The sequence below is a fragment of the Hyla sarda genome, chromosome 2, assembly GCF_029499605.1.
Source record: "Hyla sarda isolate aHylSar1 chromosome 2, aHylSar1.hap1, whole genome shotgun sequence".
Classification (NCBI taxonomy): domain Eukaryota; kingdom Metazoa; phylum Chordata; class Amphibia; order Anura; family Hylidae; genus Hyla; species Hyla sarda.
In genome coordinates, this window is record NC_079190.1 from 15,074,057 (window position 1) to 15,091,629 (window position 17,573).

General features: G+C 44.4%; 1 protein-coding gene across 2 annotated transcripts in view; it reads right to left on the reverse strand.

Moving 5' to 3' along the window:
* The window catches only part of ARHGEF17 (Rho guanine nucleotide exchange factor 17), a 294,467-nt gene that overhangs the window by 52,118 nt on the left and 224,776 nt on the right, over positions 1-17,573 (reverse strand). For both annotated transcript variants that reach the window (XM_056561223.1, XM_056561222.1), the window contains exons 6-7: positions 13,043-13,135; positions 516-692 (exon numbers count right to left, since the gene is read on the reverse strand). In XM_056561223.1, coding sequence (XP_056417198.1) covers positions 516-692; positions 13,043-13,135 — 270 coding nt within the window. The remainder of the gene's footprint in view (positions 1-515; positions 693-13,042; positions 13,136-17,573) is intronic.

Genomic DNA, 17,573 nt, shown 5'->3' on the forward strand with positions numbered 1-17,573 from the left:
GGTAGAAGTGTATAAGAAGAGAGTGGTAGAGAGAGTACATGATGAGAGTGGTAGAGAGAGTACATGATGAGAGTGGTAGAGAGAGTACATGATGAGAGTGGTAGAGAGAGTACATTATGAGTATGGTAGAGAGAGAACATGATGAGAGTGGTAGAGAGAGTACATGATGAGAGTGGTAGAAGTGTATAAGAAGAGAGTGGTAGAGAGAGTACATGATGAGAGTGGTAGAAGTGTATAAGAAGAGAGTGGTAGAGAGAGTACATGATGAGAGTGGTAGAAGTGTATAAGAAGAGAGTGGTAGAGAGAGTACATGATGAGAGTGGTAGAGAGAGTACATGATGAGAGTGGTAGAGAGAGTACATGATGAATGGTAGAGAGAGTACATGATGAGAGTGGTAGAGAGAGTACATGATGAGAGTGGTAGAAGTGTATAAGAAGAGAGTGACACACAGTGTATGAGAAGTGAGAGGTTAGGACCGGACAGAATGTAGGTGGAGATCAGCGGGATCACATACGTCCTCCATGCCCTCTATATGAGCCTCTATTTCTTGCAGGATTCGGGTGTCTCTCTCGGCCTCCTCCGCACTCCTCATCCCCTTGTTTATCCTCTCTGCCAGCTGCTTGATGTTTCTCTGGGCATTCAGAAGGCACAGGTGGTCCGGGTGGTCCTCAGGAGTGTGCTTCAGCAGATCCTACAAGAAGAGCAAGAACAGGAGTCATTGTGAGCCCACACACCCGTCTGCTCGCCTCCCACTCTCCAGCTCCATCCTTCACACATCGTCCAGGAGACATCGCCTGCCAGGAATTCTTATCCCGACTACATCTGTTCTGTGTGCAGGCCGGGTGTATACACATAAGGGGACAGGTGTGTGTACAGTATACACAGGTACACCCCCGTATACCCTTATACACCACCACACATCATACATGTCCTTATACAGGAACATTCCACACAAAACCAGGCTGCACTTCCAGATCTGGCCAACAGATGGCGCTCCTGGTCTTTTCCCACGATCACTGGCTGCAGAAGGTCATTGCTTCCTCCTCTGTGTTTCCTCACACAAATCGATTATTTCTACAGTATTCAGCGTCAACTCACAGCAATTCTTATTTAGAATAAAAGAAATCCTAGCCATGCTCACACAGCTGCAGTCTGTTACAATGTATCAGTGCAGATGAGAGTCAAGACAGGAGAGAGCTGTGGGGCCCTTGAGAGAAAAATGTGGCAAAATGGCATGTGTGCCCAATATTTACCTCCTGTTAAATGATTTCATGACAATACTAAACTTGTATCTACATTTTCCGTCCTTAAAGAAGCACTCCAGGTCCCCCCCTGCACAGTCACCATCATTAGTCCTACAGCACCATCTGTTTTATTCCAGCACAGCTGCATCTATAATTTTCACTACTGTAACTAGGTCATGTGATCATCAGTCTAACCTCCCAGAAAATCTGTATACTGCTATCTCTATGGGATCAGGATATAAAGTAGTTATACCCCTCCCCTCCAGCTCTATCTTTATATTGCTTCGGCTACCTTCATGGGATAAGTACAGATAGTAGTTAAATCTGTCCCCTCTATGGGATTAGGTTATATAGTAGTTATACACCTCCCCTCCAGCTCTATCTGTATACTGTTGCTATCTCTATGGGATCAGGATATATAGTAGTTACACCCCTCCCCTCCAGCTCTATCTGTATACTGCTGCTATCTCTATGGGATTAGGTTATATAGTAGTTATACACCTCCCCTCCAGCTCTATCTGTATACTGCTGCTATCTCTATGGGATCAGAATCTATGGTAGTTATACACCTCCCCTCCATCTCTAGCTCTATGGGATTAGAATATATAGTAGTTCTACACCTCCCCTCCCAGTTTTATCTGTATACTGTTGCTGCTATCACTTTGGGATTAGAATATATAGTAGTAATACCCCTCCCCTCCAGCTCTATCTTTACATTGCTTCGGCTACCTTCATAAGTACAGATAGTAGTTATCTCTGTCCCCTCCCAGTTTTATCTGTATACTGCTGCTATCTCTATGGGATTAGGATATATAGTAGTTATACACCTTCCCTCCAGCTCTATCTGTATACTACTACTGCTATCTCTATAGGATTAGGATATTTAATAGTTCTACACCTCCAGTTCTATCTGTATACTGCTGCTGCTATCTCTATGGGATTAGGATATATAGTAGTTATACACCTCCCCTCCAGCTCTATCTGTATACTGTTGCTGTTATCTCTATAGTATTAGGATATATAGTAGTTCTACACCTCCAGTTCTATCTGTATACTGCTGCTGCTATCTCTATGGGATTAGGATATATAGTAGTTATTCACCTCCCCTCCAGCTCTATCTGTATACCGCTGTTATCTCTATGGGATCAGTATTTATGGTAGTTATACACCTCTCCTCCAGCTCTATCTGTATATTGCTGCTATCTCTATGGGATTAGGATATATAGTAGTTATACACCTCCCCTCCAGCTCTATCTGTATACCGCTGTTATCTCTATGGGATCAGTATTTATGGTAGTTATACACCTCTCCTCCAGCTCTATCTGTATATTGCTGCTATCTCTATGGGATCAGGATTATATAGTAGTTATACACCTCCCCTGAGGCTGTGTTCACACACTGCATTTTAGCTTTTTTTGCAGCTTTTTCCCAAAATAGCAGCAGAAACCCTTCAAATCAAGGTAAAACTGTGTTGTTGGACAATTAAAGTAAACAAAATGCAATAAAGATGTGTGAACAATGCAGTGAAATTTTAATGTGTGAACACGGCCTAATTGAGATGACCTGTCAAATTATTTGCGCTCATGGCTCACGCACTATGAATAAGGAAATGCATCAAAACTGCACATAATGGGGAGATTTATCAAAACCTGTACAGAGGAAAATTTGCTGAGTTGCCCATAGCAACCAATCAGATCACTTTTTTTTTTTTTTTAAAGGCCTCTGAAAGAAGCGATGTGATTGGTTGCTATGGGCAACTCAGCAAATTTTCCTCTGGACGGGTTTTGATAAATCTCCCCAAATGTGACCTCAACCCACTTAGTCTAATCAGTTCACTCACCTGGGTGACCTTAAAGGGGTACTCCACTGGAAAACATTTTTTTTTAAACCAACTGGTGCCAGAAAATTAAACAAATTTGTAAATTACTTCTATTAAAAAAAATCTTAATCCTTCCAGTACTTTTCAGCTGCTGCAAATTCTTTTTGAATTTCCTTTCTGTCTGACCACAGTGCTCTTTGCTGACACCTCTGTCTGTTTTAGGAACTGTCCAGAGAAGGATATGTTTGCTATGGGGATTTTTCCTACTCTGGAAAGTTCCTGAAATGGACTGAGGTGTCAGCAGAGAGCACTGTGGTCAGACAGAAAGGAGGGGAAAAAAAAAAAAAAAACTTACTGTGGATCATGCAGCAGCTGATAAGTAAGAGAAGGATTAAGAATTTTTACTAAAAGTAATTTACAAATCTGTTTAACTTTCTGGCACCAGTTGATTTAAAAACAATGTTTTCCCCGCCCCTAGTCAGGCCCCCTCCCATAGACTTGCATTGAGGGGGCGTGGCCGTGACGTTACGAGTGGGGTGTGACCGTGACTTCACGAGCCTCCGCCCCGCAATTTTGCACAGAGCAAAATTTAGGGGTGCCGCAGCAGAGATCAGGGGGGTCCCCAGCGACGGGACCCCCGCAATCAGATAAAATGTTTTCCAGTGGAGTACCCCTTTAAAGGGGTACTCCGCCCCTAGACATCTTATCCCCTATCCAAAGGATAGGGGATAAGATGTCTGATCGCCGGGGTCCGGCCGCTGGGGACCACCGCAATCTCCCTGCTGCACCCGATGTTCGTTTAGAGGACGCTTGTGATGTCACGGCCACACCCCCTCAATGCAAGTCTATGGGAGGGGGCCTGACAAGTCAGGCCCCCTCCCATAGACTTGCATTGAGGGGGCGTGGCCATGACGGTACGAGCGGGGCGTGACCTTGTCATCACGAGTCTCCGCCCCGCATCCCCAGTCATCCGGCACAGAGCAAAATTCCGGGGTGCCGAGATCAGGGGGGTCCCCAGCGACGGGACCCCACAATCAGACATCTTATCCCTATCCTTTGGATAGGGGATAGGATGTCTAGGGGCGGAGTACCCCTTTCAGCACCAGCTGCCTAATTAGATGACCAGGTGCAGTGATCAAACTCCACCCCTTCCCTCTGCAAAGCCAGAGGATTCATGGGAAATGTAGGCAGCATTAGGAAATCATTTAAAGCGGTCCGCCGGTGAAAAACTTTTTTTTTTTTTTTTTTTAAATCAACTGGTTCCAGAAAGTTAAACAGATTTGAAAATGACTTCTATTAAAAAATCTTAATCCTTCCAGTACCTATTAGCTGCTGAATACTACAGAGGAAATTCTTTTCTTTTTGGAACACAGAGCTCTCTGCTGACATCTCTGTCCATTTTAGGAACTGTCCAGAACAGCATATGTTTGCTATGGGGATTTCCTTTTACTCTGGACAGTTCCAAAAATGGGCAGAGATGTCAGCAGAGAGCACTGTGTTTCAAACGGAAAAGAACTTCCTCTGTAGTATTCAGCAGCTAATAAGTACAGGAAGGATTAAGATTTTTTAATAGAAGTAATTTACAAATCTGTTTAACTTTCTGGCACCAGTTGATTTAAAAAAAAAAAAAAAAAAAAAAAAAAAAAAAAAGGTTTTCACCGGAGTACCCCTTTAACCTGCTTACACCCTATTACCAGAAGATCAGAATTTCGCATGGTGGGAAATTTAGTAGATCGGCAGCAACAGGACCAGATATGTGACTAATTTTAGCCTCAAGAAGCTGCTCAGAACACGTAAAGCCTGTCAAGTTATAATACAACACATAGGGTTCATGTTGTTGTGGTATAAAAAAAATCTAAAAATCATGAAAAAATGTAAAAATGTAAAAATATGCAATGCTAAAAAAGATTAGGGAAAAACATCAAAAGGAAGAGAAGAAACCCTCGGCCGGCTGGATCCGCTTTATCTCCCAGTGTTTATTGCTTATTAATTGCCCCCCAGAGAAAACAAACCGCGGAATCGCATCTTCAAAGCCCCCGAGGAAGACGAAAAATTACAAGAGGAAATATCGGAAAAGCAATGAATTAACCCCCGGAACACAGAGCCGCCCTCGCCGTATGTACCGATCGTCCTGAGACCGGCTGCTGTTCCCACTTCACGGATACAAAACATTTGATAAACAAATGCGAGTTAATTGACTTCTCTGCGCAAAATGTAACCGAACCGAAACATCAAGTGTCACCGTCAGAGAGTCTCTGGAACGTTCTGTTTGTCAGCGGCGGTGTCCCCCCCCCCCCCCCCCCAGGGATCTGTCCGCATATTAATGTAACATTTAAAGGAGAACTTTCTTTTTGCACATATTAGGAATGTGGAAAATGTTTTACAAGATCTTTTTCCTATCCTATCCTTATAATTATAGGCCTGAAGCCTGAGGCTGCACCGAGAGATTCTCACGGCAAAAATCGGCACAACAGGTATTTTGGTCGCCCTGCTGGTACTTTTTATATTAAAAATGCTGGCAATGCAATGGCCGATATTTATCCAACCAATCCTCCAACTCCCGGAATGTTGCACCATAACCTACACCAGTGTTTCCCAACCAGAGGGCCTCCAGCTGTTGCAAATCTACAACTCCCAGCATGCCCGGACAGCCGTTGGCTGTCCGGGCATGCTGGGAGTTGTTGGTTTGCAACAGCTGGAGGCACCGCTGGTTGGGAAACACTGACATATACTACTATATAATCCAACATGCAGGGAGTTGTTGTTTCGCAACAGCTGGAGGCACCCCTGGTTGGGAAACACTGACCTATATACTATTATATAGTCCAACATGCCGGGAGTTGTAGTTTTTCAACAGCTGGAGGCACCCCTGGTTGGGAAACACTGACCTATACTATATACTACTATATGCTCCAAAATGCTGGGAGTTGTAGGTTTGCAACAGCTGGAGGCACCGCTTGTTGGGAAACACTGACCTATACTATATACTACTATATAGTCCAACATGCTGGGAGTTGTAGTTTTTCAACAGCTGGAGGCACCCCTGGTTGGGAAACACTGACCTATACTTTATACCACTATATGCTCCAACATGCTGGGAGTTGTAGGTTTGCAACAGCTGGAGGCACCCCTGGTTGGGAAACACTGACCTATACTATATAGTCCAACATGCCAGGAGTTGTAGTTTTGCAACAGCTGGAGGCACCCCTGGTTGGGAAACACTGACCTATATACTATCATATAGTCCAGCATGACAGGAGTTGTAGTTTTGCAACAGCTGGAGGCACCCCTGGTTGGGAAACACTGACCTATACTATATATTACTATATAGTCCAACATGCTGGGAGTTGTAGTTTTTCAACAGCTGGAGGCACCCCTGGTTGGGAAACACTGACCTATACTTTATACCACTATATGCTCCAACATGCTGGGAGTTGTAGGTTTGCAACAGCTGGAGGCACCCCTGGTTGGGAAACACTGACCTATACTATATACTACTATATAGTCCAACATGCCAGGAGTTGTAGTTTTGCAACAGCTGGAGGCACCCCTGGTTGGGAAACACTGACCTATATACTATCATATAGTCCAGCATGACAGGAGTTGTAGTTTTGCAACAGCTGGAGGCACCCCTGGTTGGGAAACACTGACCTATACTATATATTACTATATAGTCCAACATGCCAGGAGTTGTAGTTTTGCAACAGCTGGAGGCACCCCTGGTAGGGAAACACTGACCTATACTATATACTACTATATAGTCCAACGTGCAAGGAGTTGTAGTTTACATTTGGGGCAGCTGCTGAGCCACAGGCTGCATCAGGGCATGCTGGGAGTTGTAGTTAGTAACTAACTGCAACTCCCGAATTTTATTTTAAAAAAAGGGATCAAAAAGTCACATCAAAACAAAAATGGTCCTGTTAAAAACTACAGATCGGGACGCAAAAAATGACCCCACATACAGCCCCGTATAAGGAGAAATAAAAAGTTATAGGGGTCAGAATAGGACAAAATTTCCCGCGAAAATGTCACGCATATATAATTAATTATGCAAATTAGCATGGCCACAACCCTAGTCATGGATCCAAATCACCACACAAATATTATGCTCTCCAGCTTTAATAGTGGAAGTTACATCTATTTAACCCTTGACGTCAAGAAGGTAAAAATCAAAGATGTTCCCGACCCACAAAGCACCTATTGTTGTCATCTCTCAGTAGTGCAGTCTCAGGCTTTGGACCTTCTGTTTCAAGAGATCAGATCTTGGCCTAGGAACAAGATATTTAAAGGGTACCTTTCAACAATAAAAAAAACTTTTGATGTATTATAGAATAATGTATGCAGAATAACTTTGCAATTGCATGTTATTAAAAAATATGCTTCTTTCTATTTAATTTTCCACTTTGAAAAAAATGACCACTAGGGGTCTCCCTACCAGTCCTGGCCGTAAGCCCTTTTTATAGATTTCAAACTAATGCTGGAGTCCTAAATCTCAGACTGCAGCCGGGACACAGACAAGCTCAGCTGTCAGCTCTGAATCTTCTCCTCTCTGTTTACAACTGCATGTGCAGAGAGAAGAAAGATCGGAGCTCAGATAGTAAAATGAATGAGGGCATGCTGTGAGGCAGAGTCAGGAGTATGCCCTGCTGTGCTGTGAGCACAGTGCTGGCTCCTGCCTGTCTGACAGACAGGGAGCAGTGCTGAGCTTGTCTGTGTCCTGGCTGCAGTCTGAGATTTATAAAAAGGGCTTGCGGCCAGGACTGGTATGGAGACCTCTAGTGGACATCTTTTCAAAGTGGAAAATTAAATAGAAAGAAGCATATTTTTTAATAACATGCAATTGGAAAGTTAATCTATAATATATCAAATGTTTTTTTTTTTATGAAAGATACCCTTTAAAAGCAGATTTTTGTTTGTTTACTTATACTTCTTTTGATGCGGCAGTTCGGTGGGTACTGAAGTTTGGTAAGGGGGCGTTGTTGGCGAAGATGTGGAATCAGTGTTTCGTTTGTTGCCGGTTCATCCGGATAGCTTTCGGTTGTTGGGGATTTGTTGGGGTGGGCGGTATTCTGTCGATTGCTGTCTGCCCATGGGTTATTCTATCTCTTGTGCATATTTTGAGACATTTAGTTGTTTTTTGGAGTGGGTGGTGAAGCTGGAGGCCGGCTGGTCTTCGAGTCTTCATTACCTTGATGGTTTTTAGTTTTTGGGTCCTGCGGGTTCGCGGGTATGTTTTGCTGCATACTATGGAGGTGGTGGCTCGGTGGTTTGGGGTGCCGTTGGCAGCGGATAAAACGGAGGGACCGGTGATGGTGGTGAAATTTTTTGGCATCATTATCGATTCAGATGCGACGGAGTGCCGGCTTCCGGAGGATAAGTTGGATGACTTTCGGCGGTCTGTGGTTCAGTGCTGCTAGTGTAGGAAGGTGCAGCTGCGGGTGGTGCAATTCTTGTTCACTGATGCATCTGAAGCAGTTTGATTTGGGGCGTTTTTTCAGGAACAGTGGAGTGCGGGTGGCCGGAGTCTTGACGGTCGGCGGGGCTTGTGACGAATTTGGTCCTTCTGGAGTTGTTTTCTATTGTACTGGTCACTGAGATTTGGGGTGCACAGTTAAGAGATCGCCGGGTGCGGTTTTGCTGTGACTACATGGGCATTGTGCATAGTCCTCCTCTGGTGTTGCACTTGTCGCGCCATCTGGTTTTACGGGGTTTGTTGCTGAATGCTCAATTTGTTGCGGTTCATGTTCCCGGTGTAGTCAACTCTGTTGCTGATTCTCTTTCTTGTTCACAGTGGGAGAGGTTTTCCTGGCTGGCACTGGAGGTGGAGCAGTGCGGGATCCCTTGTCCCGAATGGCTGTGGAGCCTGGTTTGGGGTCGGTAGCAGCGTTGATCCGAAGGTCTTTGTGTGCACGCACATGCTTGGTGTATTCTATGGTTTGGTGTGAGTGGGAGCGAATGTTGGTGAGCGTGGTTGTGGGTTCGCGTGATGATGATTGGGTGGTGGAGGTCCTGTATTTTGTTGGTAAGCTGTATGAGTCTGGTGTGTCTGTGTCGGGCGTTAACAATCGCATGTCTGCTTTAGCACTTTGGTTTGCTTCCAGGGGGTTGTCTGATGTGACCAAGCATTTTTTGGTGAGAAGGGCTCTGCAGGGCTATGGGGGGGTGTTCAGGCAGATACTCGATGCTCTGTCTCTTGATTTTCTTGGCTGGCAGGGTGGAGGTGGAATGTTTGGATGATTATGATGTGTCCTTGTTCTGTTTGGCTTTTTCTCTAGCGTTCTTTGGCGCCTTTAGAGTGTCTGAATTGGTGGCGTGTAGTCGGACTGTGGTCGGTGGTTTGTTGTTTGGGGATGTTGTGATGAAAGAGGAGGTAGTGTGGTGCCAGATTAGTCGGTTGAAGACGGATCAAGTGGAGAGAGGATGTTGGGTGGTGTTGGGTGCATTGTCTGGCTCAGTGGTGTGTCCGGTCCGGTGTTTTAGAAATTTTTTGGTAGTGAGGCCGGAGGGTCAGGATTCGTTGTTGGTCCATAGGGACGGGTCCCCCTTGTCCCGTTTTCAGTTCCTGTCTGTTTTTCGGAAGTGTCTGGTAGCGAGGGGGTTGGTTCCAGGGGATTATAGTTCCCACTCCACCTGTATCAGGGCCACTACAGAGGCCGTGAGGTGGGGGTTGGGGGCTGATTGGATACGGCGGATTGGGTTGTGGGAGTCAGTCCAGTTCCGACTGTACGTGCTTTTATGGGTTAAGGTTGTTAGTTTCGTGGTGGATGTGGTGGCTTGAATTTTGTTCTTTGCCTTTGTGTTTTTCAGTCCCCCCCGTGTTTAGTCTAGATTTTTGGCCATTTTTATGTCCAAATGGAAGTACGCCGGTTGTGCTTCAGACATGGTGGCTAGGCAGGTGTGGAGTCATGCTCGGTCGGTGGTAGGGTGAAATTGAACAAGGAGGTGCGCCGCTTTGTTAGGTGTAATGGAGGGATTGTTGTTCGGCATGTGGAGTTGGAGGCTGAGCCGAGTGAGTTTTTGGCACTTGAGGGTGGGCATCTGAGTGAGACTGGAATGGACATGTGGGCTCTTGCGTTGCAGGAAGGAATTGAGACTGCGATTCAGGTGTGGTGGGATGAAAGTTTGTGAGGTTTCTCTCATCTTTGACAGGTTTAGGGTCCTTGGAGGTGGTAATGGTTAAAATATATTATTAAGAGTATGGAAATGGAGGAGAGTTTGCCAATTGTTATGGTACAGCTGGAATGGGCCTCCTGGTGGTGTTTACGAGCCCCAGGAGTTTTTTGAAGGTGATAGGCACTAAGCGAAGTGAGTGCCCTTGGGTCAGGGAGTTGCGGCCAAGGGTAAGTGAACACTTACTGTATTTTTGTTGGTGCGTCTTATACGGCAAATACACACCTATCGGGTCGGTCCCTGTGCCCATCAACGGCCGCGACCCGCGGCTAATACAGGACATCACCGATCGCGGTGATGCCCTGTATTAACCCTTCATACGTGGCGATTAAAGCTGACCGCCGCGTCTGAAGTGAAAGTGACACTAACCCGGCTGCTCAGTCGGGCTGTTCGGCACCGCCGTGGTCAAATCGCGGGACACTGGGAGGAACCTTACCTGCCTCCTCGGTGTCTGCTCCGTGCCGGGATCCCCTGCATGGCCGGCGCTCTCCTTCGATGTCATCACATCGTCACGCACGCTGTCCAATAGGAGCGGCGTGCGTAGCGACGTGATGACGGCGACTGAGAGCGTGGATCCCAGGGAAGAAGACGTCCGGAGCGTCGGGGACACCACAGGGACGCGGCGACAGCGATGGAGCGACATCCAGGGCAGCGGTGACGGGTCCGGAGCGGCGGGGACACGTGAGTATTACCTCCTATACCAGTGGTCTTCAACCTGCGGACCTCCCAGCATACCCGGACAGCCAAAGGCTGTTGGGTTCAGAATATTTTTTTTCTAGATTTTGCACCTTTAAAATTGGGTGCATCTTATATGCCGGTGCGTCCTATAGGGCGAAAAATACGGTAGTGCCTTTGGTTTTGACGACACTTGGAATATTTGAGACCTCCAGGGACCCTTCTTGTCAGTTATTTTATGCATATCTGTTGATATTGTTAATATGGTTATTTATAATATTTATAATGTTATTTAAATATTGGTAAAATAAACGGGCTATGAAGCCCAATTTTCTCCAACCATGGTTTAAGTGTCTTTATGTACAAGGGGGTGGTTGGAGGGTGATGGTATGTGGGTGGTTGTCAGTAAGGTATGGGATACCCTACGTACATATATAAAATCCCTCCAGTCGTGTATTTCGATGTTCAGGTAAAAAAAAAAAAATAAATAAATAAATAAATAAATGTTTAAAAGATGCCAATCCCCCCGCCCCCAGAAAAAAAAAATGTTAAAAAATAAAAAAGTACTGGGTAAAAAGAACACTGAAAGTGAATAAAAGCTTGAAAACATGAACCTCATTTTGTTTGCAGATACAAGTGTATTTTTGAGCATCAAATACACTATGGGGAAGATTTATCAAAACCTGTCAAGAAGAAAAATTGACCAGTTGCCCATAGCAACCAATCAGATCGCTTCTTTCATTTTTGAAAATGCCTCTGAAAACTGAAAGCAGCGATCTGATTGGTTGCTATGGGCAACTCAGCAACTTTTCCTCTGGACAGGTTTTGATAAATCTCCCCCCTATGTGAACATAACCTAAAGCTACATACAGACTTCTGATTGGGCCGGGTTCACACCACGTTTTTGCAATAAAGTTCCTGTATCAGGTTTTTGATAAAAAACGGATTCCTCAAAACCTGACTTAGGCTAGGTTCACACTACGTTTTGTACTTACGGTTCCCGTATACAGCTGGGAGTATGGGGGGACGGGGCTTGGTCGACCGCGTTTTTGCCTACGGTCGGGAAACCGCATACAGCCGAAAACGCAGCCGACCGGAGGCTGCGATTCACTCCAGTCGGCTCATAGACATGCATTAAATATGGTTCCCGTATACGGCTGAGTGCGGGCGCGGCGATTAAGCCCCTGCCCCCCCCCCCATTCCTCCCAGCCGTATACGGGAACCGTAAGTACAAAACGTAGTGTGAACCCAGCCTGTACTGTATCAAAATGTGTATACACATTTTAATCCGTATGTGGGTTGAAAAATTATATCCGGTTGCATCCGTTTTTTTAAGAAAAAAAAGTAAACGTTTTTAAACTTTTCCCTCCATTATGAATAAAGTTTCACTTGTTTGATTGAAATTCCAAGAAAAAAACTGTGAAAAGTCAAAAACCGGATGGTGAAAACCGGATGGAACCGTACGCACATACAGTTCTGTACGGTTCCCATTGACTAACTTGTTAAAAAAAAAATTTATACGTCTTAATAAAAAGTTTTTCACCCGGACCAAAAACCATGGTAGGCTACAGATTTGGGTTCGGGGAAAAAAACCGGACAATACCTTACAGGATGCAAAACGGACACAACCTGATGCATCTTTTGGCATATACGGTTTTCAATGGAGAGTCAATGCATACGGTTTTCAATACGGTTCCATACGGTTTTCAATACGGTTCCATAAGGTTTTCAATACGGTTCCATAAGGTTTTCAATACGGTTCCATAAGGTTTTCAATACGGTTCCGTAAGGTTTTCAAATTGGAAACGTAAATGGAAACTGTATTTCAAAAAAGTGGTGTGAACCCAACCTTACTTCCTTTTTGCCCCCCCAAGACAGCAGGGCATTATGGGAGTCTAGCTGCCATATCACATCTCTGACAGCAGGTGGAGCTAAACTGCTGTCTGTTTCCATGGACAACCAGCTGAATTGTGGATACAGCTCTGGATGTAAATGGAGGAAATAAGTAAAAAAAATAAAAAAAAACTACCAAAAACACACATCAGGTGTCCGGACATAAGGGCACAACTGTGGCCCATGTTCCCTGGTTGTTGGGGGGGGGGGGGACAGGGGGGGGGTGCAACAGTCTCTTACCTTGACGATGAGCTCGTATCGTGGGATCCTCTGGACGGGTTTGATCAGGAGGTCTGACAGCGCCTGCTTCTCCTTGTTCTCACGAGTGCATTGCTGCGGAGAAGAAGAAAAAAAATTTAAATGTACTCCATAAAGGATGGGCCAGTGGTGACCATGATGGGGCCAGGAGCTTAGGCCCATTCAGGCTGTGCCCAACGCCTTGTGTTTACAGCCATTGACCATGTATTATAGTGCCAGTCACTGTGCCAGGCTCCAATGGTAACAGAAAGTCATACCCATGATGTTTCCTCAAAGTATGACGCCAAAGTAGGATTGCCCCCTAGCCAGTATTTTACCGCCACAACCGTTATTTTGGCTACCCTGTCCGTATTTTTATACGGCTGTCCGGCCGTGCTAGGAGTTGTAGTTTTGCAACAGCTGGAGGCACCCCTGGTTGGGAAACACTGACCTATACTATATACTACTATATAGTCCAACATGCTGGGAGTTGTAGTTTTCATTTGGGGCAGCTGCTGAGCCACAGGCTGTATCAGGGAATGCTGGGAGTTGTAGTTCGTAACTAACTGCAGCTCCCGAATTTAAAGGGGTACTATGGTGGAAAACATTATTATTATTATTATTATTTTTTTTTTTATCAACTGGTGCCAGAAAGTTAAACAGATTTGTAAATGACTTCTATAAAAAAAAATCTTTACCCTTCCAGCACTTTTTAGCAGCTGTATGGTATGCTACAGAGGAAATTATTTTCTTTTTGAATTTCTTTTTTTTTTTTCTTGTCCACAGTGCTCTCTGCTGACACCTGATGCCTGTATCAGGAACTGTCCAGAGAAGGAGAAAATCCCCATAACAAACCTATTCTGCTCTGGACAGTTCCTGACACGGACAGAGGTGTCAGCAGAGAGCAATGTGGACAGGACAAAAAAGAAATTCAAAAAGAAAAGAATTTTCTCTGTAGCATACAGCCTATAATAAGTACTGGAAGGGTAAAGATTTGTAAATGACTTCTATTAAAAAATCTTTACCCTTCCAGTACTTTTTAGCAGCTGTATGGTATGCTACAGAGGAAATTATTTTCTTTTTGAATTTCTTTTTTTGTCTTGTCCACAGTGCTCTCTGCTGACACCTGATGCCCATATCAGGAACTGTCCAGAGAAGGAGAAAATCCCCATTGCAAACCTATTCTGCTCTGGACAGTTCCTGACACGGACAGAGGTGTCAGCAGAGAGCAATGTGGACAGGACAAAAAAGAAATTCAAAAAGAAAAGAATTTTCTCTGTAGCATACAGCCGATAACAAGTACTGGAAGGGTAAATTTATTTTAATAGAAGTAGTTTACAAATCTGTTTGACTTTCTGGCACCAGTTGATTTAAAAAAAAAAAGAGAAGTTTTCCACCGGAGTACCCCTTTAATAATAATAAAAAATCAAAGGATCAAAAAGTCACATCAAAACAAAAATGGTACTGTTAAAGGGGTACTCCGCCCCTAGACAAAGGATAGGGGATAAGATGTCAGATAAGATGTCAGACTGCTGGGGACCCCCAGGATCTTGGCTGCAGGACCCACCTGTAGCTTCGGCTCCCGACCACGGTGACGTGAGACCATGACGTCACGACTCCGCCCCCGTTTGATGTCCCGCCCCGCCCCTCAATGCAAGTCTATGGGAGGGGGCGTGACAGATGACAGATGAGTGGGCGGAGCGTGATGTCACAATGCTCCGGCCCCGTGATCAACAGTAATCAGACCCAGAGCGAACACGCGGCGTGCAAGATCACGGGGGTCCCCAGCGGCGTCTTTGGATAGGGGATATGATGTCTAAGCGCCAGAGTACCCCTTTAAAAACTACAGATCGGGGCGCAAATAATTAGCCCTCATACAGGCCGTCTAAGGAGAAATAAAAAAGTTACAGGGGTCAGAATAGGACAAAATTTTTCCCGCATATGTGTATCCTGTGATGTCACGCATGTATAATTAATCATGCAAAATAGCATATTTTTTTGCAAGAAAGACGGCAACCCTGCGCCAAAGTGACCATCTGTACATGTTCTGGGCCACGGCTTTACCCTTTCATCTCCCTCCCCTCCACCGATCTTTACCCAGAAGCCATTGTATGCCCATTGTTGTGTCTGCAAAGACCGAGGTAAACAGCAACCACGTAAGCTGGCTCGGTATGAAACGGGTTCTGCTTCATAGTCCGTGTCACGCATCTATTTTTCTTCCTTCGCTGAATGGAGTTACAGACCCGGGGAAACGAAATTAAATCATTTTATTGCGGAGCGATGGGAGAAGTCTAGAGGCAATTCATTCCAGATGCAATAAAAATAATATTGCCAACAATACAATTAGGCTTAATAATACCATCCAGACGACACGCGGATGAATCAGAGTAAAGAAGTGTAACAATAAAGAGGCGGCGCGGCGCTGCGGACATCCACCGGCTGATGTCAGCACAGGGGAATTCAGACGCTAAACTCTTTTATGCTAAATCAAATTAAACAAGACGGCAACAGATACAGGAGAAACATCGACTACAGGGACCGGATTGTGAGAAAACTGTACAAAATGTGTGTGTTACATATATATGAGAGGTTCGGTGATTGATTATATTATATATATATGAGAGGTTCAGTGATGGATCTATATATATATATATATATATATATGAGAGGTTCAGTGATGGATCTATATCTATATCTATTTATATATATATATATATATATATATATATATATATATACATATATATATACACACACACGATAGCTTCGGTGATGGATCTAGATATGAGAGGTTCGGTGATGGATCTATATATATATATATATATATATATATATATATATATATATATATATACACACGCACATACATATATATATATATATATATATATATGAGGTTCGGTGATGGATCTATATGAGAGGTTCGGTGATGAATCTATATATATAAGTTCGGTGATGGATCTATATATGAGAGGTTTGGTGATGGATCTATATCTATATATATATATATATATATATATATATATATATATATATATATATATGAAGTTTGGTGATGGATCTATATATGAGAGGTTTGGTGATGGATCTATATATATATATAGCTTCGGTGATGGATCTATATATATATGAGAGGTTCGGTGATGGATCTATATATATGAGAGGTTCGGTGATGGATCTATTGTTGAATGACAAAAAAAGTTGATGTTACGTCTAGAACAGTGCTTCCCAAATAGGGTGCCTCCAGCTGTTGCGAAACTACGACTCCCAGCATGCTGGGAGTTGTAGTTTTGCAACAGCTGGAGGCACCCTGGTTGGGAAGCACCGGTCTAGAATGATGGGGATCAGTAGGGGGGAATCACAGCCCTGGGTAGTCTCATTTAGGGCACCAAACTCAAGACCATTTGGTCTTCTGGCAAAGACTTTTTAGACTTTCTGGAACTTCTAACAGGTCTCGGAGATCTCCATTTGCTTAAAGGACACAGCCCATTTTGACCTTAAAAGGGGAACTCTGGTGGAAACAAGTGGAAAACAAATGTTTTAAATCAACTGGTGCCATAAAGTTAAACAGATTTGTAAGTTACTTCTATTAAAAAATCTTAATCCTTCCAGTACTTATTAGCTGCTGAATACTACAGAGGAAATTCTTTTCTTTTTGGAACACAGTGCTCCCTGCTGACATCACGAGCACAGTGCTCTCTGCTGACATCTCTGTCTATTTTAAGAACTGTCCAGAGTAGGAGAAAATCCCCATAGCAAACATGCAAACATGCATGCAAACATGCAGGCTTCTTCCGGGACGCCCCGGAAGAAGCCTCCCTGAGTGGCGAAACGTCGGTCAGTGGCGTCCTGCACTTGGTCTGCATTGTCTGGTAATGTTATTTCACACTATGTGATCACTGTTTACTAACTCTGTTTGTGCTAACCCCTGGGTGGGTACCAACTATCCCGTTTCCCTCATTATTGGTTTACCTTGGTGATCAAGGTTGTATATATCTGGGGATTATATTGGGATTTCATTCCAAGTGCTGGACTCCATTTCTTCGGTTTTCACTGTCAGTTTTTCCTTGCTTTTAAGGCTATTTTCTTGTCTGTGACTGTTTTAAATGATTTGTATTGAAATAAACTTTTTCTATCTTTGATTCACTATACGCTGGTTCTCCGTGTATTTATACTACGTTTTGCGTATGTTATGTGACTTCCAAAGGGCCCCCCTTTTTTGGGTTTTTGAATTATATTTTTATAGTTCGGACATTTACGCATGTGGAGAGCATCCCCCTCAATGCAAGTCTATGGGAGGGGGCGTGACAGCTGTCACGCCCCCTCCCATAGACTTGCATTGAGGGGGCGGGACGTGACATCATGATGGGGAGGAGCTATGACATCACAAGCTCCCGGCGCCGGCTCCAGCGTTCGGAACAGTTTGTTCCAAACGCTAAGCAGCGGAGTACCCCTTTAACAGTGTTGTGCCTGAAGCACAACACAAATAGGTGAGTGTGATACCATCAATCACCTGCCACATCCTGCACATACT